The sequence below is a fragment of the Eretmochelys imbricata genome, chromosome 1 (assembly GCF_965152235.1).
Source record: "Eretmochelys imbricata isolate rEreImb1 chromosome 1, rEreImb1.hap1, whole genome shotgun sequence".
Taxonomy (NCBI): domain Eukaryota; kingdom Metazoa; phylum Chordata; order Testudines; family Cheloniidae; genus Eretmochelys; species Eretmochelys imbricata.
Window position 1 is genome coordinate 302707955 of NC_135572.1, and position 23426 is coordinate 302731380.

Genomic DNA, 23426 nt, shown 5'->3' on the forward strand with positions numbered 1-23426 from the left:
CGAACAGAGGGAAGAGCATCTTTGCGAGCAGGCTGGTTAACCTAGTGAGGAGGGCTTTAAACTAGGTTCACCGGGGGAAGGAGACCAAAGCCCTGAGGTAAGTGGGAAAGCGGGATACCGGGTAAAAGCACAGGCAGGAACGTCTGGGAGGGGAGGGTTCCTGCCTCATACTGAGAATGAGGGGCGATCAGCAGGTTATCTCAAGTGCTTATATACGAATGCACAAAGCCTTGAAAACAAGCAGGGAGAACTGGAGGTCCTGGTGATGTCAAGGAATTATGACGTGATTGGAATAACAGAGACTTGGTGGGATAACTCACATGACTGGAGCACTGTCATGGATGGTTATAAACTGTTCGGGAAGGACAGGCAGGGCAGAAAAGGTGGGGGAGTAGCACTGTATGTAAGGGAGCAGTCTGACTGCTCAGAGCTCCGGTACGAAACTGCAGAAAAACCTGAGTGTCTCTGGATTAAGTTTAGAAGTGTGAGCAACAAGAGTGATGTGGTGGGAGTCTGCTATAGACCACCGGACCAGGGGGATGAGGTGGATGAGGCTTTCTTCCGGCAACTCGCAGAAGCTACTAGATCGCACGCCCTGGTTCTCATGGGTGACTTTAATCTTCCTGATATCTGCTGGGAGAGCAATACAGCGGTGCATAGACAATCCAGGAAGTTTTTGGAAAGCATAGGGGACAATTTCCTGGTGCAAGTGCTAGAGGAGCCAACTGGGGGGGAGCTTTTCTTGACCTGCTGCTCACAAACAGGGAAGAATTAGTGGGGGAAGCAAAAGTGGACGGGAATCTGGGAGGTAGTGACCATGAGTTGGTTGAGTTCAGGATCCTGACACAGGGAAGAAAGGTAAGCAGCGGGATACGGACCCTGGACTTCAGGAAAGCAGACTTCAACTCTCTCAGGGAACGGATGGGTAGGATCCCCTGGATGAAGGGGAAAGGAGTCCAGGAGAGCTGGCTGTATTTCAAGGAATCCCTGTTGAGGTTACAGGGACAAACCATCCTGATGAGTCGAAAGAATAGTAAATATGGCAGCTTGGCTTAACCGTGAAATCCTAGCGGATCTTAAACATAAAAAAGAAGCTTACAAGAAGTGGAAGGTTGGACATATGACCAGGGAAGAGTATAAAAATATTGCTTGGGCACGTAGGAATTAAATCAGGAGGGTCAAATCGCACCTGGAGCTGCAGCTAGCAAGAGATGTCAAGAGTAACAAGAAGGGTTTCTTCAGGTATGTTGGCAACAAGAAGAAAGCCAAGGAAAGTGTGGGCCCCTTACTGAATGAGGGAGGCAACCTAGTGACAGAGGATGTGGAAAAAGTTAATATACTCAATGCTTTTTTTGCCTCTGTCTTCACTAACAAGGTCAGGTTCCACACTGCTGCGCTGGGCGTCACAGCATGGGGAGTAGATGGCCAGCCCTCTGTGGAGAAAGAGGTGGTTAGAGACTATTTAGAAAAGCTGGACGTGCACAAATCCATGGGGCCGGACGAGTTGCATCCGAGAGTGCTAAAGGAATTGGCGGCTGTGATTGCAGAGCCATTGGCCATTATCTTTGAAAACTTGTGGCGAACGGGGGAAGTCCCAGATGACTGGAAAAAGGCTAATGTAGTGCCAATCTTTAAAAAAGGGAAGAAGGAGGATCCTGGGAACTACAGGCCAGTCAGCCTCACCTCAGTCCCTGGAAAAATCATGGAGCAGGTCCTCAAGGAATCAATCCTGAAGCACTGACATGAGAGGAAAGTGATCAGGAACGGTCAGCATGGATTCACCAAGGGAAGGTCATGCCTGACTAATCTAATCGCCTTCTATGATGAGATTACTGGTTCTGTGGATGAAGGGAAAGCAGTGGATATATTGTTTCTTGACTTTAGCAAAGCTTTTGACACGGTCTCCCACGGTATTCTTGTCAGCAAGTTAAAGAAGTACCGGCTGGATGAATGCACTATAAGGTGGGTAGAAAGTTGGCTAGATTGTCGGGCTCAACGGGTAGTGATCAATGGCTCCATGTCTAGTTGGCAGCTGGTGTCAAGTGGAGTACCCCAGGGGTCGGTCCTGGGGCCGGTTTTGTTCAGTGTCTTCATAAATGATCTGGAGGATGGTGTGGATTGCACTCTCAGCAAATTTGCAGATGATGCTAAACTGGGAGGAGTGGTTGATACGCTGGAGGGCAGGGATAGGATACAGAGGGACCTAGACAAATTGGAGGATTGGGCCAAAAGAAATCTGATGAGGTTCAATAAGGATAAGTGCAGGGTCCTGCACTTAGGACGGAAGAACCCAATGCACAGCTACAGACTAGGGACCGAACGGCTAGGCAGCAGTTCTGTGGAAAAGGACCTACGGGTGACAGTGGACGAGAAGCTGGATATGAGTCAGCAGTGTGCCCTTGTTGCCAAGAAGTCCAATGGCATTTTGGGATGTATAAGTAGGGGCATAGCGAGCAGATCAAGGGACGTGATCGTTCCCCTCTGTTGGACATTGGTGAGGCCTCATCTGGAGTACTGTGTCCAGTTTTTGGCCCCACACTACAAGAAGGATGTGGATAAATTGGAGAGAGTCCAGCGAAGGGCAACAAAAATGATTAGGGATCTGGAACACATGACTTATGAGGAGAGGCTGAGGGAACTGGGATTGTTTAGTCTGCAGAAAAGAAGAATGAGGGGGGATTTGATAGCTGCTTTCAACTACCTGAGAGGTGGTTCCAGAGAGGATGGTTCTAGACTATCCTCAGTGGTAGAAGAGGACAGAACAAGGAGTAATGGTCTCAAGTTGCAGTGGGGGAGGTTTAGGTTGGATATTAGGAAAAACTTTTTCACTAGGAGGGTGGTGAAACAGTGTAATGCATTACCTAGGGAGGTGGTAGAATCTCTTTCCTTAGAAGTTTTTAAGGTCAGGCTTGACAAAGCCCTGGCTGGGATGATTTAATTGGGGATTGGTCCTGCTTTGAGCAGGGGGTTGGACTAGATGACCTCCTGAGGTCCCTTCCAACCCTGATATTCTATGATACCACCCTGGAACATTTTATCCATTTCCTCTTGACAGGTCAGCAAAGGTTCCCCATAGAAGATACACCTCTTCAATTATTGTTCCTGTTCAGCACCTACTCTGCTTTAGTATCTATTCTGCATGCCTCTGTGCCTTCTAATCAGGTCTTGTCCTCCATTATTTAAGTTTTATTTTGGTGACATCAGGGCAGGACTCTTCAGCCATCACTAGATCAGGAGCATAAATAGAAAACTAGTCTCTGAAGATCTTAAAGAATCGTCTGATGCATTGCGTAAGTTCTTCCTTTTGGCACTGAGCACTTTGGCATTGTTGCTTCAGCACTTTGGCAAGTAACACAATCTCCCACCAGGGTTTAATCCAAGGAAAGGCACAGAGAGGATAGTTTTATCATGTGGAGGGTGGGGTGTGATCCAAGGAAGCCTGTAAGGTAAAAGAATAAGACAAAAGGAGGAGTATAGCAGGGGTCTGTGAGAAGCCAGATCCAATTAAACGGGGGCAAAGGGAGACTAATGCCTAGGAGTAGTAGGAGCCATTTCCTCTCTGCAGCAAGAGAACAGCATTACAGTTAGTTAATTACATTTACATTTCAGTTAGTTATGAACTTCATTTCCTATCCTAAATTGTCATAATGATGCTATGCGCCATAAAAAAGCTGATGAGTTCCACTGCAGATGTGGCTGTCCTTTAGTAGTGGGCAAAGTGACTCATGTACAGTGTTTGTAAAGAGCTGTGGGATCCCTTTGGTATGAAAGGCACTATATGAACATAAACTGTGTTATCCATGGTAGCACGTTATAGAAAAATTGAGTTCTGTGAACTTTTTGTATATATGCTATGACCCAAGGAACCCTGAATGCCAGCTGGCAAGGGGGTTACAAGAATATTCTGATTCTGATTCAAGTTGCAGTGGGGGAGGTTTAGATTAGATATTAGGAAAAACTTTTTCACTAAGAGGGTGGTGAAACACTGGAATGCGTTGCCTAGGGAGGTGGTGGAATCTCCTTCCTTGGAAGTTTTTAAGGTCAGGCTTGACAAAGCCCTGGCTGGGATGATTTAACTGGGAATTGGTCCTGCTTCGAGCAGGGGGTTGGACTAGATGACCTTCAGGGGTCCCTTCCAACCCTGATATTCTATGATTCTATGGTAGGTACATTCTGGTTCACCAGAGAAAATCCTATGTGGGCTTAAATGAAAGCCAGGGTCACACCAGTCATTGTCATTGTTATGAAATGTATGTACAGATGCTATGTAAGGAGTTATGTATGTCTGCTGAAAATATGTTCTGTATCACAGCAGAGGTGCAGAAGCAGGTTTCCTGTCAGACAAAAGATGTTTATTTACCTGTCTCTGTTAAAATGTAAATTAAGTTTTATCTGCTTCACAGTTGGTCTTACATTACCCATCAAAGCTAAATGCAGATGAAGGATTGTAAGAATTTCGGAAAGGAATGAACAGGTATAGAAAAACAACAGGGGAAGTTGGTACCCTTTAAAGGTTCACTGGCTGATATTTTGGGAACAAAAAAGACATCCTGTCATCCTGCACCTAGGGAGTAAAAGTGCAGTACATTTACACTCATGAAAATGGGATTGCGGCCAGTTTGGTTTTAAGACTCTTCAAAAGGCTGTGAGTGAGGTTAACTTCATTAGACAGGTTAACTAATAGTTAAGTTTAGTCTCTAGAAAATGTTATATTTAAAACAAAAAAAACCATAACTTTTTCTTTCCATTATCCTTGCTCACTATCTTTTGAATCATTGGTAATAAACTTATCGTTGTTTTCACTATAAATATATCTAAGTGTTGTGATATTAAGTAAGGTGAGTTGAAGTTGATAAACTTTTTTCAAAAAGATTCAGAAACTGTATTTTTTATTCAGCGTCCTTTATACCCCACATCTGTGAAGGAAAAAAAAATAGCTGCAGCTAACTTCATGTAACGTTATTTCTGGAGAGTACCTGCTGAACTAGATATTTTGGTACATTCTGTTTCACATATAGCAGTTTTGTCCTTAATTAAAAGTTCAATGGTTGGGTGAAATTATGAGTCTGTACATGACAGCTTTTATGATGGTTGATTAAATTTTACTAGGGTAATAAATGCAAATCAGTTAATGTGAGCCAGTTGTAACATTGCATGTTTCGAGCAACTTACTTTCATTTTTGTGGTTTTTTGTATTTTGTTTAGGGAGTCTTAATAGGTTTACATGCCATTGCCATGTAAATATCAGAAACAAAATAATAAATCAGTATTAGAGGAACAAGGTAGGTGAGGTAGTATCTTTTATTTATCCAACTTCTGTTGGTGAGAGAGACAAACTTTCAAGCCACACAGAGCTCTTCTTCAGGTGTGGCTCGGAAGTTTGTCTCTTTCACCAACAGAAGTTAGTCCAATAAAAGATATTACCTTACTCACCTTGTCTCTCCAATATTCTGGGATCAACATGGCTACGACTACACTGCATACAATAATTAGCATGTCAATGAGCTTTTGTTTAGACACATCATACAAAAATATAGTCATCAAATCTTTCTTTAACAAAGTGGTACTATATTACAAAGTGAGCCTCCTTACATCTAAGACATGGTTCTAGTGATCTTATTAAATTGAGTAAAAAGAAAAAGAGTACTTGTGACACCTTAGAGACTAACAAATTTGTTAGTCTCTAAGGTGCCACAAGTACTCCTTTTCTTTTTGCCAATACAGACTAACACGGCTGCTATTTTGAAACCTGTCATTAAATTGAGGGAAATCTCTGCTCATTGAACAGAATAGGCATGTTTATCCAATATTATTTTATTTTTAAAAAAATTGAACAAGAGTGCTGGGTTATTTTATAGGTGAACGTACTTTGTCTGAGTACTGAATAAAAGATGACCAAATATCAAAGTATCCATTTGCCCTCTGTCTGTTTTTTCTGGGTACGTAATTAGTGTGTTAATTTTTCCATCACAACTTCCCATATTTATTGGATCCGTTCCTCTACGGTTGGACTATTTTTCTTTTTCCATTGAGAGGCTATCAATAGTTGAGCAGCTAGTAGAGGGTGAGAGATTTCTGCTAAGAAGTCCAGGAGAATTAAATGAATTAAAAGTCTAGACAATTGTTTTTTTTTTTCCTAATTTGGTGTAAATCCTAATAAATGAAAAATCTTCTTTCAGGTTATGGCTTCATGTCCGATTGATCGCAAACCTTTTCAAGCAGTATATCAGCTTGGTGCATTAAAATACCATATAAAGGTAAGTCCAGAGTTCTTTTCTTTTTCAAATACATTTCAGTTGTGGGCCATGCTGAAGCCTGTTGTTCATAAATTACTATTATTAGCTAAGACTCACTGGTTAAATACACTGCATTTTTACCCAATATTTGATAACATTTAAGTTGTTTTTGAACAAAAAAATTTTTTTCTTCACAAACTTTTACAGTATCCCCCAAAATAGGCATTTTCCTTGCATCTTATCTTCACTTAAAAAAGAAAATACTTAAGTGTCTTTATAAGCTAACCTTGTATAAATTTGCATGTAAATTATCCTTTCTCAGAAAAAGTGCTGCTTGTATGTACAGGTTTTGCTGTTCTATACAGTCACCAGTAAAAATTGAAATTTCAAGTATCAAGAAGCTTTGCCGCAGCCAGATGTTTAAGTTTGAGTGACTGTGAAAGGCTCAGCTGTATACAGTGGTTGAGGTGGAGCACACACAGAGAGGGGCAGTTTTTCGGAGAGCGGTAGCTTTTTCAGATAGCTAGAAAAAAATATAAAGTTTTCATGGGTCAATATCAACATCTTGAATTGCACCGGGAAGCAAGTAAATATGCCTAGTGCAATTCTTATGTAGTGTACTTCTTGTGGCTAACACAGCAAAGCAAGCTGGCTTCAGCATTCTTCAGAAGCAGTGAGGTAGTATTTTTGCAGTTCAGTGGAATATCAGGTTGAGACACTAATTATCAGGTGACCAATTCCTGTCAGCTGTTTCTAGTGTCTCCTGGCAATGCAGTTTGTCTTTGATTCTGTTATCATTGACCTATAGCCAATAGCCTGCCTCCCATCAATAGAAAACTACTTTTCAATCCCATTTTATTCCTGAATTCTCTTCTGAAGAACCAAGGAAGTGGCTGATGCAAGATAAACTAAGTTTTTGAGGATGAGGGTTTTGTATTGGTTGTGGGAGAAGATAAACCTAGCTTCTAATGTCACAAAGAGACTGTTAAGGAGTGACTAGATCACAGTCTATATGGGAAACAGATATTCAGTCTAGCAGCCAATAGCTGGAAGTTGATGCTAGACATATTCAGACTGGAAATAAGGTGTGGGTTTTTTTAAAGAACAAGAGTAATTAAACATTGGAACAGCTTACCAAGGGTTGTAGTGGATTCTCCATCACTGGTGATCTTTAAATCAAAAGGTGAAGTTTTTCTAAAAGAGATGCTATAGTTTAAACAAGTTCTGTGACCTGTGTTGACAGGAGGTCAGACTAAATCACAATGGCTCCTTCTGGTCTTATTTGTGAATGTTCAAAATAATTGCATTATCAGCTGGCAAACGGGGCAGCAAAATAGGGCTTTTAAAACAGCAAAAATTCTGGATGTTCATCTAGCAGGACAGTTATGAGTAAGATTTGCATGAGGCCACAAACAAAATTTTGTGTGAAGCATAATGATCTATTGTTTAGTGTTCCTGATATATGGCTAGTTTGAGTATTACAATAGGATAATTATTTATTGTATAACCATAGTGCCCAGGAACCCCAGTCATGGACTGGGACCCCATTGCACTGAGGTCTGTGCAAACCCAACAAAAAGAGGGTCTCTGTCCTAAAGATCTTACAAGCTAAGTACAAGACAACAGATGGATACTGACAGATGGGAGGGAATACAAGGAAACAATGAGAAAATATTTGTTAGCGTGATAGGCTGTGATATCAGCACACCAGTGGCCTAACCATATAAGTAATATATGGATTACTTGATGATTTTTCACGTGTCAGAAGTATTTTAAAAGTATTTTAAAAGTCTAGAACAAGGAATACACAAAAGTATAAAGATGAAGGATTATGATCAAGTGTAATAAAATGCAGAAACTTGTTGTGGGGCCATGGTAGAAACTCCCTGATGAAGACTCTAACTTAATTGAAAGTTGGTCTTGTAATGGAAACAGTGCTCCTTCCCATTTTCACATACTTTCTCAAAGCTCCTCTTTATCGGAAATCTCTCATGTTGTCTGTAACCAACAGGAGAATCTTTGTTGGAATGACTGAGATAATCGGGCACGGTCCTTTTAAGAGATGGAACTATGGTGGGGGTGGGTGACTGTTCTAATTTGGAAAGTATTCAATTTTTGCACTGCAAAAACAGCTTAAACTAGAGACTTCATATTTGCTAATTAGTCTTTCTTCAAGTAGATGCAGATGTGTATTCCACTTTGTTGTGTACATGCCCAGCGCACCAAAGCCGGAGATTTTGCCTAGCAGTACCCGTAGAGGCTGTGGTCCCTTCCCTGGTTATATTAGGAGGTGCTGTCCATGCGCCCCCTTCCTCCTCCCCTCCCTCTCGCTTCCCCCCCCCCCCGCGTTCCTTCTTACTGCCTGTGTCTGGAGTTGGAGCTCTGTGTGGTTGTAACCTCACAACCTTGCAATCGGTCTAGATTTTTATTGTGTATAATTAGTGTTAGTAGTTTTAGTGTTTGTTTTTTCCCCTGGTGATACCCTCACTGGGGTTTAAACACTGTCCTTCGTATAGGAGAGCGATCCCTAATAACCATCCCCACACACAGTGCCTGCTTTGTCTTGATAAGGCCCACCTCAAAGAGCACTGTTTGATCTGCAGGAACCTTCATCTCAGGCAGCATCTGCTTGAACAGGTCATGTGGCCTGATCCAGTACCAATGCTGTCATCCAGATGATAGTCACTCTCGGGCTCTGAGAGTGTGTCTGCTTCATGTTCGGGAGTAGCGCCTCTCCAAAGAAGTGGAGGAGCTGTTCCCTGTCAATTGTGCCAAGGAAAAGGTCACATAAGATCAATCGACTGCTCCAGGTCTCAGCGTGACTCTTTTTTGCCTCCCCCAGGAAAAGCATGGACTGGCACGGAGCTGGTGCTGGCGGTCAGGATGGCACAGGTAGCTTTAAGCCTGCTACAGTATCAAGAGGGAAAGTCAGAAACCCTGTACCGTTGACTCTGGTTCCAGTCTCTGTTGAGTCTGGTACCAACGAGGGGGATGTTGGTACTGACTGTGTCCATGTCGTCAGCATATCAGACAGCCGCAGACATCATGTGCCTTTTGGTCCCAACTTCACCACTGGTCCAGGATCAGGATTTTCCCAGAGCTGCACCACCTATAGCCCCTCCAGTGGAGCAAGCCGCTGTCAGCAGTTCATCCCAGTGCTCTTCTTCCAGTAGTGGGGGTAGAGTTAGTATCAGAATTGGTATGAGGAACCTCCTCAGCACTGCCACATGTGTTTCCCTGCCAGCTTTCACCACCCTCAGTGTCGGTACAGTCAGTTACTTCGGTGCCACTGTTTACAATTCTGCATTCGGCACTAGTAGGTTCAGTACCAACAGTATCACCTCCATCTGATGCACTGCTTCCTGCCTCATTCTGGACAATAGCTGAAACGGATCACTTCCTTGCTCCCTCTGGTTTAGCTCTGCCCCGCCTTGCCGGAATCCCAGAACTCTTCCACAGCCAAGTCAAGGTTGTCCTGCTCTGCATCGTCCAGTGAACACTGAGGACCACTGATGGACTGTTACGGTCCGTAACATTGGCAAGCACTCTCTGGCCAGGCGCCTACTGGCCACCAATGCCCTATCCATATCTGTGGCCCCCTTGGAATGAGTGGGATGCCCCTCGTTCCTGCAAGACCTGCTATTCATCTCGTTCAAAGACTAAATCATCTGCCAGCTCTGCAGTGATGGCTGTAGATCAGCTGTGGATGCAGAAATCAGCCGTTTTCCTCCCCATGGAGCCTCCAGAGCCCTCTTGTCTGGGTGCATCATCCCTAAGAGAAGATCCAGCCTTGGCTCAATTAAGAGCCTTGTCCTCGTCTCTGGATGACGCTATAGTACTGAGTTCATCCTTCCCTTCAATAACAGAGACCTCAAGAGATATCAAGACCTTTATGCCTTGTGGCCTCATCCGTGGGCATCCAGGCAGAGTTCCTGCATAAGAACACCCACAAATTGGTGGACTTTTTGCAGCCATCTGCCCTTGGGAGAGTTGCCCTCCCAATCAACGACACGCTCCTCAAACCAATGAAGTCCATCCCCAAGGACAGAGACTCTAAGTGATTGGACTTTTTGGGCAGGAAAGTCTACACATCCTCATCCCTATGGATGTCAATTGCTAACCAACAGTGTTGCTGTCCAAATATAACTTCCTTAGTTCGGCCCTTATATTCATGTTTGTGGACCAGCTTTTGTCAAGAAAGGCTGCTTGGTGGCCAGAACATCTCTGCAGTCCACCCTTGACGTTACAGACACTTTGGCCAGGGTGATGGCCTCTGCGATCACTATGAGGAGGACTTAGTGGCCGCTAAATTCCAGCATTGCACCTGATGATTGAGGACTTGCCTTTCAACAGGTGAACCCTGTTTGCAGACAAGACCAATGAAATGCTTGACTCCTTCAAGGACTCTAGGGCTATCCTGAGATCGTGGGCATGTACACCGTGCCAGTGCACAGGCACCACTACGGTGCTCAGCATCAGCAGTATCGCCCAATGTGTAACTTTGTGGAGCCCTTTCCCCTGAAGCAGCAGAACTGACCTAAGAAGAGGGATAGATCCCAAAAGAGAAAGCGGTTCAGCCAGCCTACGCACCATCCCTCGGTGGCATCTAAATGCCCTTTTGACTACTTGGTCCAGAGTACTGTTCCAATCGTTACTCCTGCCTCCTCATCTTCCCATCCCTTTGGGGACAGACTGACCCTTTTTATAGCGGTTGGGGCTTGATTACTTCCAACATCTGGGTCCTGGACTCTGTTAGATTGGGTTATGCCATCCAGTTTGTCTCCAAACCTCCTCCCCACCCTCCCTTCCTGTCCCTCTTCAGGGACCCCCTCATGAGATACTGTTCACCAAGCATTGGTGTTGGGAGTGGTGGAGGAAATTCCACTGGAACACTGAGGTCCTGGCTTCTACTCCCAGTACTACTTGATACCCAAATCCAAAGGAGGCTGAGACCTATCCTTGACCTTTTGCAGCCTCAGCAAACATATCAGCTATATGAGGTTCCAAATGGTCACTCTTTCGACTGTCCTCCCTGTGTTCTCTCAGAACGATTGGTTCACTGCTTTGACCTCCAGGACCCCTACTTCATAAGAACAGCCATACTGGATCAGACCAAAGGTCCATCTAGCCCAGTATCCTGTCTTCTGACAGTGGCCAATGGAGGCTGCCCCAGAGGGAATGAACAGAACAGGTATCAAGTGATCCATTGCCTGTCGCCCATTCTCAGCTTCTAGCAAACAACTTCTGTGTAGCAATTCTGCTCAGCCACAGGCAAATCCTTTTGTTTCATTGTAGAGCACCGTTTTCAATACACAGTGCTGCTGTTCAGCCTCTCTTCCACTCCCTGAGTCTTCACCAATTGCGTGGTGTGGTTACTATATATCAGGGAATCCATATCTTCGTGTACCTCAATGACTGGTTATGAGGGGCAGATCCAGAGAGGAAGTTCTCACTCACATCAGTACCACATTGCACTTGCTTAACCGTCTGGACGTCATTCTAAATGCTGGAAAGTCAGCTTTGGCTCCCACTCAAAAAGTCCAAGTTCATTGGGGTCCTTAGATTCCACAAGATCATTCCTACTGATTGACTGACTGCTTTCAGACAATTTGATGGGTCTGCCTCAGTCTGCAATCTCTGTCTTCCATGACAGTCTGGGTGTGTCTGAGCCTATGGAGGCACGTATCCGTTTGCATGCAGGTGGTTCAGTTAGCGAGGCTGAACCTCTGCCTCCTTCAGATGTGTGTCAAGATGGTCTACCACCCCAACCTTCGTTTGCTGGAAAGACTAGTTCATCTCTCTCCGCTAGAACTAGACTCCTTACAGTGGTGGATGTGCCCATAGAATGTTTGCCTGGGAGTTCCTTTCACCCAGCCCTCACCCACCTAGAATGTGATCACCAGCGCTTCCCAGCTAGGTTGGGGGGCACACCTGGCCTTGCTGAAGGTACAGGCATTGTGGTTGAAGCGGGAGGCCTTGCTCCATATCAACATGCTGGAGCTTCAGGCCATCCACAATTCATACTGTGCCTTCCAGTACTGTATAAGACACTCAGTGGTTCACTTGCTCACCTACAATACCACTGTGAAGTACTGTGTGAACAAGCTGGGGAAGCACATTCCAGGTTGCTCAGCCTAGAGCAGGGGTCTCAAACTCAGTTTACCTTAGGGCCAGTGCCAGTCCTCAAATCCTCCCAGTGGGCCAATAATGTTACTGAAGATGGTGTTCAGAAAAGAAAACGTTTATATTGTATTTTTTATTTTCATTTTCTTAGAAATAATAAAACTGTCATACAACTTCATACAATTCTTCGCCTGCCAGTGTTTTTAGTGTTTGCCAGATGCCTGGCAATGCTTCAGTTCTGTGAGTTTGTTGATGTTTGACCTCAGTGGCTGAGCAGTTGAAACCTTCAGGATTGCAGCAAGGTGTGCATCAGATAGTTGTGTTCGGAATTTTGACTTGTTTATATTCATGGTGGGGAAAAAAGTGACGCCTCCATGGCTGACTCTGCCCGGCGACTAGTGATGGTATCACTGTCCCCGAGCCAATGGGAGCTGCAGGGGGCGGTGTGGTTGCATCTCTCCTCCGCCGGCAGCAGTGGGGAGGTTCTCAGGCTGCAGACGGCCCTCAGGCCGGGACTTTGAGACCCCTGGCCTAGAGGCAATCAATCTGTGGCAATTTTGCACTGAGGAGGACATTACTCTGATAGCTGTCCACTTACTCTGGGTTCAGAATCATCTCACGACCACCTTAGCAGGTATTTTTCCCTGAGTCACGTGTGGTCCCTGAAGACTAGTGTTCTCCAGGTTGTCTTTGCAGTGTGGGGCATTACCATGGTCAATCTGTTTGCCACAAGGGAAAACGGGAAATGTCAGATGTTCTGCTCTTCGGGAGGGGGGCTCCGTCCAGCCTCCCTCTCAGATGCTTTCCACTAAAGTTGGCAATCAACTCTCTTGTATGCCTTGCCCCCAATCCAAGTCATTCCCCAGGTCACCGTCAAGCTCAAGGCGGATCACGTGAAGGTTATCCTCATAGTCTCATTGCATGTATGAAGGCAGTATATTAGATAGCTTCGGCTGTGCCTCCTCAGCAGGTACAAGCTCATTCGACGAGAGCGTAAGCAATGTCAATAGAATTCCTCAATGACAGTTCCATAGTGGACATTTGCAGGGCAGTAATGTGGTTGTCCATACGTACATTTACAGACATTATGCTATTGCCGCATCTTCCAGAGTGGACACAAACTTAGGAAGGGCAGTACTACGATCCCTACTTCAGTAGACTCATAGTCCCAGCTTCTGGAAGGGATACTGCTTGCAAGTCACCTAGGTGGAATAAAGATCTGCATCTACTCAAAGAAGAAATAACGATTGATTACTGTAACTGGTTCTATGAGATGCGATGTAGACATGTATTCCACTACCCACCCTCCATTGCCTCTGCATCGGAGTCCCCTTATATGGGGGTTTGGTGCAAAGGAACTGAGGCCACTCGGGGCAGCACTGTCTTATATAACCCCAGGGAGGTTCCACAGCCATGAATTGTGTGCACCATCCCTCTGCGGGTACCGCTAGGCAAAATCTCTGGTTCTGGTGTGCTGGGTGTGCACACACCTAAGTGTATTACATGTCTGCTTCACATCTCAAAGAACCATTGTAACCGTAACTAACTATTTCTGATTGGGAAGTAGTGCATAATGCTGTTTTTTAACAAACTTGGATGGATAATAATGGAATTACTTGCTATGAAAATCTGAATCTTGACAGATTATGTAACCACTTTGATATTGCAGAATTTAAATGCATGATTGACAAGGCAGTAAGTCCTTATATATCAAATTAAGATTTATAAAAATACCTGACAAGACCTGTACATTTTGGGATCCAAATAGCTATCTCTTAAGGAAGTTTTTCGTACTTTCCTAGTGGAGCTTGTAAGATTCAGGAATAAATAAGTCCTCATTCATTAGTTTTCAAATAATAATTTTTACACATTATACTGTGCGCTCTAGTTCCAAGACTGACTTCATTTTTTTTATTGCAGGTTCAGGAGAAGATTCAACTAAGGGAGAAGGGAGAAAAAGAAAACTGCTGCTGCAATAAGGAAAAATATTACCACATGAATACAAAAATCTTTATGAGGTTGGTTGTGCTCTGAATGTAATATGTGGTAATATCTGAATCCCAAATATAAATATGGCTATCAAATTTACAGATTGGAGACAGTTTTGAGCATCTTTTTCAATTTTAATAAGTTTTAGATATGGAGTGCAAAATGTCCCATTCTCCCGTAAGTGGTACATAAATTTGATAATGATGCCGTGTCTGCTTGATTGTAATAAATATTGGATAACGGGTTAAGAGTCACCATTTGCTGTTAACCATTGATACCTGGGCTGGGAGGTTCTTCAGAAGGCAACTAACTGCATGCATCTATGCCTTTGCTGAGTAATTTTATCAAGGCACTAAAGAAATATGGGTAGATTGCGGTGAAATTAAATTTCTAATATTTTCATGATTCTCCTTTTAATACAACCTATGAAATGACGTGTAAAAAAACTTATGAATTTATATAGGCTGATATTTTCAAACCAGGTTGGGGATTTAACACATCTTCTATTAATTTTAATGAAGGGGATGTATGGCTAAATCACCTACACTGCTTTGAAAATATTAACTTTAGATGTATAATGGATATGGCCCCTTATGGGGAAAAGCACTTGCCACCAAAGTAAAAGCACTTCCCCTCCATTACCTTGCTAATGGGATCTCTGGCAATACAGTCAGATGAACATAAGTCATCTCTTTATACATTGAAAGAAACCTGATCATGGTTAAAACTGGTGCATATGGCATTGCTTTAAAAAAAAGTCATTAGCTTTTACTGATCCATGTGGAGGAAGGGATGCTAGTGTCCTATTAAATCTTTGGTATATTGTAAAGTCTCTACACCACTGGTATAAGCACTAGTTTGGTGGTGTAGCGCTTTACTTAACTCTGTTTATGGTTCTTACTTCCATGTCTAAATGAGCTTATTCAACAGCAAAATAAATTGACTATAAATTAATCTATGAATAGAACAGTGAAGGAGTCACAATAATACTTTGCTGACTTTGTTGCTTCTGATTTCATCTAAGTTGTGATTTCAGAACTTACAGTAGCTCAGAAAGCAATTAGCAGCTGTTTCTCTGATATGCAAGCATGCAGATTTAAATATTAAAGTTTTATGTGCCAAAATATAGTAAGCAAATTCACCAAGAGCTGTATACTGGATTCTTAAAATAAACTAGCTTATTTGAAAACCAGCGTCGATGTATTTTCCTGAATAAAGTTTTAAATTCCCTTTTTAAATTTCTAAAACTATTAAAAGATTAACTGCAAAGTTTTGCTGAAAATTAAAAACATGCGAGATCTTCACTTGGTGCTCTTTGAAAAATAGTAACAAATAAAATAGTCTGTATACCCAGTACATTGTTTCTCAGTGGTTCTCAAATTGATCTAATAATTGATAATATAGTGAAAGTTTTTTGATTCTTTGCAATTATAAGACTAATTGCTTGAAACAGGGCCAGTTAATGCAAAATTTTGCATTGCAGATGATGTGAAGTTGCAAATCTTGGCTCTGGTCCTGTAGTCTGATCCTTAACAATCCAAGTGCTTTAAACCTACCAAGGTTTTAAAGCTCTTTAGGGCAGTGACTGTGTGTGTCTAGTGCAGTAGTACCCATAGGTGCTATTGCAAATAACTCTTCATTAATATTACAGAAGGGATGCACGTGCTGACAAAGGACCATTAATAGAAAAACTCTGTAAAGGTTTGAAGAACTATAGTAAGTTGATACTTTTCTTTCTCTTGTTGTTACTTGTAGAGCCACCCCCATATTCTAGGATTATTTTCTTACCTTCGTTTTCATAGTTCTTTTAAGATTCTGTCAATCTTGTATCATTTACATGTACAAATGGAACCCATCTTTCTATTATTCAGAATTTGGATGTAAAGGGAAAACTTCTGGTTTTGGTAGAACTATATATACGCTATACTGTGTAAGTTAATATGAAAGCTTTCTTTTTAATCATAATGAAACTGGCGTATATCACAAGTGAAATGGATTTGGTTTCAACCTACCAGGTGGTGTTCTGCACCATGGAGCCACTGCACAGTTTATCAGAAGTCAACACATTGGTAGTCTCTGCTAACAGGAAGCCCACAGCTAGGTTATAGCAGTTCAGAACTGAGTTGCTTTAGCAGTATTTGGGGGGAACATTTTCAGGGAACATTTTCTCTAGTTAATAGTACCAGCATCGCTTTTTTTAAGAGCTTTATAGTTCACAAAATTCAGCCAAATTTTGGAAACTGTAGCCTACTTGGAAAAAGGCCATTATCAGGTAGCTTAGAAAGTAAACAGTATTGAAGTGATTTTAAAAAATTATTAACCTAAGGTGCTACAACAGTTAAAACTTAAAACAGTTATTTTAAGAAGTTTCCTTTGCTTGACAGTAGCCATTTAATCTGATATAATGTAGAGACAAAATTGCAAGATGACATTTTCTTTGTTATATTTTATTAATAGCTATAAATAATAACACTTAAAGTTGGCTTGTGATATTGAAGTTGATCTGTTACAGTACAGCTACATTGCAAAAAAAAAAAAAAAAAAACCCCAAAACCTTAGCACTGAGTCTCAGAGCCCATGTTAATTGACTCAGGTTCATGGGCCTCGAGCTGTGGGGCTACAAACTGCAGGTCAGATGTTCAGGTTTAGGCTGGAGTTCGGGGTCCGAGTCCCTTTAGGGGGAAGGTCTCAGAGCCCAGGAACCAGCTCAAGCCCAGGCATCTAACCTGCAGTTTGTAGTCCCACAAGCCCAAGTCAGCTGACCCGGGCCAGCCGCAGCTGTGCCATGGGTCTTATTGCAGTGTAGACATACCCTTAGATTTTCTCTTGAAGTGATTGGAAGACATTCTTTTTATCTGGTGGTGAAATGCAGGCTTTATGGACCTTCACAGAGCTTCAAGCAGAAGGCTTAAATCATCTGCTGTGATCTCCTGTATATCACAGGCCATTAAATTTCACCCAGTTATCTTGTACTGAGCCCAGTAACTTGTTTAATTAAAAACATACCTTCCAGAAAGGCATCAAGTCTTGATTAGAAGACATCAAGAGTTGTAAAATCCACTGCTTCCCTTGGCAGTTTGTTCCACTGTTTAATCATGCTCACTGTTAAAAATGGGTGCCTTATTTCCTGTTAGAATTCGTCTAGCTTCTACTTCCAGCATTGGTGCTTGTTATGTCTTTCTCCACTAGATTAAAGAGCCCTTTAGTACCTGGTATTTTCTCCCCATGGAAGTATTTATACACTGATTAAGTCACCTCTCAGTTTTCTTTTTTATAAACTAAACACACTGAGCTCTGTAAGCCTCTCATTGTAAGGAATTTTCTCCAGCCCTTGAATCATTTTTGTGGCTCTTCAAAACCTCAGAACTCCCAGTACAATTAATGGAAATGGTATGCATGGACCGTTTGTTAAATCAGCCGTGTATCTTGACAATATTGTCAGTTTTTTCAATAATCCATGAGTTCACAAACCCTTTCATAGTGTTGGCCATAACTAAATAGAAGAAATATTGTGTCATTGATCCCTTTTTCTCTCTTTCCCAATTTTGTATCCCCTCTCCTCCCACTCATTATTGCATATAATCCTGGTGTCAGGTATAGTAATTGCTGGGTATTTATTGTATTTTATTCTTTCTATTACCGTCATATTAGGAAAGTGGTGTCATATTTTTCACTGTCTGTGAAGGTAGTTTAGTGTTTGGAAATAAGGAGAGCTGTTACTTTGACTAGCTCGATCTCTGTGGTTTACAAGCAGTTGGTCCATGGACAAGTTTAAGAATTGCTTTAATAATCTATTTCGTTTCTAAATAAAAACTGAATAACTCTGGTAATCTGGAATGCATAAATTTAGTTCTATAAGCATCTCTCCAATTGACTGCTGAGAAATTCTTTGTGGAAAAGTATATATCACAACATAAACCTAGTTTGATCGGTGTGCCTCTCTCTCTCTCTCAAAATGAGATTATATGTTTATGTTCTGATTTATATAAATTAATGGACTACTCAGTATTTCATTTTCCAGTCTTATATGCGCTAGTAGCAATTTCCTCTCAAAGCAGTTCCCAACAATTTTTACTGGTTATTCTCTATAAATTACTTCTTGGCTCTTGCCTGTAACAGTTTAAAAAAAAAAAAGTAGTAGTAGTATTTGGAGAGAGTCTCACTTGACAGTGCATATTATAATGCTGTTGCATTAATGCTCTTAAACATGCAATTAAAAAAGAGCAAAACATGTTAAAATTTAGACCAAAGCGTGTCATCTTGATTTTTGCACAGGTGGTATTTCAGATGATGAAAGAAATAAGGAAACTGCATCTGTGAAGATAAACAAGGTTTGTTCAAATAACTGGAGGAAATATCGTGGTTGAAACTAACTAGGAAGTGAAAGTGTCAAGTTTTTTACACTGTAAATTATTTTGAAAGTTAACTTGTCTATTTTATCTAAAATACTGCATATCTGTAGTTATTTTAAAAAAAATTAGCAAGTGATTTAAGTAATACTGGTTATGTGAACTTTGACAGTCTGCCTGCAATACAGTTTTATACTGGTCCATTTTGTTCACTTACACTAAAATGTCACAAGGGTACCCTGCAAATACCTAAAAGTAAGTTGCAGTATAGTTCCAAGTCTTAGCTTGTGGCATCTGGAGAGCTCAAAGAAAGTTCTTCTCTAAAGAAAAATAGCTTGGAACTTTATCTTCTCACCAACTTGCAGCATCAGCCACAAGCTCTTAGGCAGAGAAATTAAAATATGAAGGCCACGGAGAGAGGAATGCCTGAATCAGCAGATGTACTTAACCAAGTAATTTGCTATGCGAATAAACATTCAGATTTAGAAAAACTCCATTTTTGTGGGATTATCTGAAGATAACGAATTAGCATCTTCCAGTTCTTTTGCTTTCTTTGTATAATTTAATGTTACACCAGAGGTTCAGAGCCAAGGTCACAAGAAGCCATGAAGTCTCCAGCCAGTTTCTTCCTTTTCATCGCTAGCTGTGGTTATAGAGACCTTCGCTCTGTGCCCAGAGTTTTTCTTGGATTTTGCCTAAGAATTCTTTATCTGCTGTTAGTTGTTTTTAGACAGTTTACATTTTTAAATAGTTGTAGGTTTCTGTATCATGCATAGTTTAGGTTTCATGGCCCCAGTTTTCCTGATGTAAGATCCACATACCTGGTGTCTGGTGGGCCTTGAGGATATTTGTTTTCTGGATGATTGTTTCTTGTGTTGGGCCTTTACCTCTTGGAGCCCAAAAGTAGTTCCAGGCTTTCTCTTCCTGTGATAGCCCCCACAAGCCAGGTCTTTTGATCTGTTTGGGGTCTCATTCCCAAGCAGATATCAAAATTATCATTCATCCACTTAAAAGCATCTGAAGTCCAGGGAAAAGGCCTTTGATGTCGGATCAGCCCCTTAATCTGGCTCTGGGATGGATGAATACTCTGGGTGTCCCGTCCTAGTGCTGTTTATTATACCATCTTTGGAATAATCTTAATCATTGAAGCTGAAACCTGTTAATAGAAGGCAATATGCCACATACATAAGGTACCCAGTCTTTCTGCAGCAGAAATCAATAGAAAAAAGACTCCTATTAGTATCACTGGAAGAGATCCAGAGCTCAGAATTATCCACAACAAAATTATTTGTTGTTTACTTACAGCACCTATTTACTTTAAATATAGCTAGTTTTCAAGGATATTTAACTATGGAAAGAGTGAAAAGATGGTAAGCAATTGAGACTAGGGGTTCTATCTATACCGTCACAAGACATTGTCCTAGTGCAAGTTTCCATAGCAAATGCATCCTTTGGTTTGACAGTCCTTCAGTCATCAGTACTGCATAGGTCCTCACACCTTCCTCCTCAGTGAGTACTGTCTCAGTTACCCATAGTGGAATACACATAGGGAGTTGAAGAAAGAGGTTCTTGCCTTGTATGGTAACTGGGTTCTTTGAGATGTGTGGTCCATGTTTGTATTCCACTACCTTCCCTCCTTCCCCTCTGCTTCAGATTCTTGACTCATGATTTGCAGTAGAGGAGAGGCAGCCAGTCCACACCGCCCCTTCTACTCTCAGTTCAGAGCACAAGGAGATGAGGAGCATAGTCACAGACCAACAGATACTGCTAGCAAAAAATTTTCAGTCTTATCGCGTGTGTAGCCCCAGTGAAATGCAGGTATGGACCACATGTCTCAAAGAACTGCAGTTACTACACAAGGAAATGACCTGCTTTTGAATTTTCCTTTTATTTAAAAAAAAAAAATTAAATACTTGAAATTGAAACAAAACATTAGTTTTGCGTTAAACACATGCTCTGTTGTTCACACAGATCTAATAATGAACACCAAATAGACATGGAAAAAATATCTTCAGTGGTTACACTTTAAACTTCAGGAATTTTTTTTTTGTATTGTTCTCAAGTGAACAACAGTGTCACTTTGTAGTTTTCAGAATGTTTGAACCATGAAATCTTTACTCTTTGATCCAGGGAAGAGGGGAATATTGATTATTAGGGCTGTCAATTAATTGCAGTTAACTCATGCGATTAACTCAAAAAAATTAATCGCGCTTTTAATCATACTGTTAAACAATAATAGAATACCAATTGAAATTTATTATAAATATTTATGGATGTTTTTCTACATTTTTAAATATATTGATTTCAGTTACAACACAGAATACAAAGTGTACAGTGCTCACTTTATATTTTTTATTGCAAATATTTGCACTGTAATGGAATGGTGGTCGAAGCATGAAGGACATATAAATGTTTAGCACATCTGGCACGTAAATATCTTGTGACACCGGTGCCATGAGAATGCCTGTTCTCACTTTCAGATGACATTGTAAACAAGAAGTGGGCAGCATTATTTCCTGCAAATGTAAACAGACTTGTTTGTCTGAGTGATTGGCTGAACAAGAAGTAGGACTGAGTGGACTGGTAGGCTCTAAAGTTTTACATTATTTTATTTTTGAGCATAGTTAATCTTTTTATATAATTCTACTTTTGTAAGTTCAATTTTAATGATTAAGACCTTGCACTACAGTACTTGTATAAGGTGAATTGAAATACTGTTTCTTTTGTTTCTCTTTTACAGTGCAAATATTTGTAGTCCAAAAGTAAATATAAAGTGAGCTCTGTTCACTTGGTATTGTGTTGTAATTGAAATCAATATATTTGAAAATACAGAAAACATCAAAAGTATTTAAATAAATGATATCTATTAATATTTAACAGCGCGATTAATTTTTTTAAATCACTTGACAGCCATATTGATTATCCAATTTTTAATCTGGTGTGCATTTATAAACCGCAATACTGGGCTGTTGAGTCTCCTGCATTGTTGGGTTATTCATAGGAATAAGAACTCTGAAATCTGCCTCCTGTTGCTGTTATTACTGAGACTTTCTTGTAAGCAACTGTGATTAAACTTTTATGGTTCATTTTTACTAAAGTTGGGAGAAATATTTGCTAGTGTAATACACATTTTTATGTTCATGTACTGTAGCATGAACTTACCTATGAACTCTGCAATCAATTGCTGATTTGTATCATGTTTCCCTGAATTAAAAAACAAAACACAACTTCACAATTGCAAAAGCAAACTACCACAGTAATGATAAATTTAATTTTTTTACCTACTGGTGATATTTATTACCTAGCATCAAAAATGCGATGGACAATAGGAAAACGAAGTATGTACCCAAGGACCTTAGTGGATTTAGTTATCCCACCATCCAGAAACTTCATAGAATTTAAGTTCAGGCTGCTTATGTACAGAACTCATCATCACAATCACTGAAGAGCAAGGACATCTCCAATTTGGGCAACCTTATTGAACATGCTGTAACACCACACATGATATTATGCAATCACTGACAGACTCTGCACCTCTACAAGATGGTTCTTGACACTTCTAACTTATTCAGCAACACAGTGGATGCACAACATTCCTCTAGATTGTACTCTAATACAAAACCTGATCCTCAACAACATTGTAACATTTTCTGTGGTGATATGAGCAATTAATATACGTAAGTGGTGGTTGTCCATGGGGAAACGTGAGGTTGGGGTTAGTTTTGCATTCAGAAGCGATTCAGAAGAATTTAGTGACTTTTTGTTGGAAATGCAGTGAGCTGAGGCACAATCACTGAGAGTGTACAGACTTGGGGCTCTCCCCAATTCTAGGCTTCTCCGAAAAGTCTCATCCTCAATTCACCCCCCGTGTCCTGTTCTCCCCAAACATAAAAACACTTCTTCTCAGGACATAGACACCTATTCTCCCCCCATCCCTTGCAAAATCTGTTCCCCTCTCTGCTTCCTTCCTTGTATGCTCCTGTCCATGGTGCTGTTGCCTGGTTTGCTGGGGATCCCAGACAGCTCTGAAAGCTGCTGCTTCTCCTGCCCCTTTATAAAGCCTCTTCTCCCCTGCCCCACTGCAGATGTGTAGAATTCTGTATGCTCCACAGACCCCATCTGTCCCTACCTACCTACAGTCCTCCTTGCTCCCCAACTGCCTCTTTAGGGTCTCTGTGCTAGGTAGAACTGGTGACTCCAGGCAGGCTGACAACATTGGAGGAAGGAAGTAGCTGAATTTGATTTGTGCATTGACTTTTTCTAGCAAAAATGATGAATGTGATGATACCTAACTTAAGCTTTCTTAAACCCACAAAGTTTAAAACTTGTCATCTGTCTGAACTCTTTTGACGATGTCTCTGTGAGTGGGTTTGGATGTTCGTTGGTACCGTAGCTCATTAGCTAGAGGAGTTAGGAAAAACCATGAGACTGGAAAAAATTCAAAAGGGTCTAATTTTTAAATGTTTTCTGTACCAAAGCTAGAGAAAATCTGACTATGAAAAATTAAATTGGCCAATGAAGAGCATATGTATAAAACTTGGAGACTGAATTCAAACATTTGGGTATAAAAGTTTTAGTCCTGCATTAACTGCACATCTCAATACAGTTTTAACTATAAAGCCTCTGTAATATACATCTGAAGGAAATCTTACCAGTGTAATTTAAAGTCTATGGACAGTTATGTATTAAGCGCTAAAGATGCGGAAGATTTAGTATTGGCTCTCTTTCA

General features: G+C 41.3%; 1 protein-coding gene across 7 annotated transcripts in view; it reads left to right on the forward strand.

Annotated features, from left to right (window-relative positions):
- SCAF11 (SR-related CTD associated factor 11) overlaps positions 1–23426 on the forward strand; it is a 68566-nt gene that overhangs the window by 26164 nt on the left and 18976 nt on the right. For 5 of the 7 annotated variants that reach the window (XM_077833861.1, XM_077833855.1, XM_077833839.1 and 2 more), the window contains 4 exons: positions 6180–6257; positions 14280–14377; positions 16000–16064; positions 18624–18679. In XM_077833861.1, coding sequence (XP_077689987.1) covers positions 6180–6257; positions 14280–14377; positions 16000–16064; positions 18624–18679 — 297 coding nt within the window. Of the gene's footprint in view, positions 1–6179; positions 6258–14279; positions 14378–15999; positions 16065–18623; positions 18680–23426 lie in introns of those variants that run through there. The other 2 variants (XM_077833875.1, XM_077833884.1) reach the window with 2 other exon arrangements.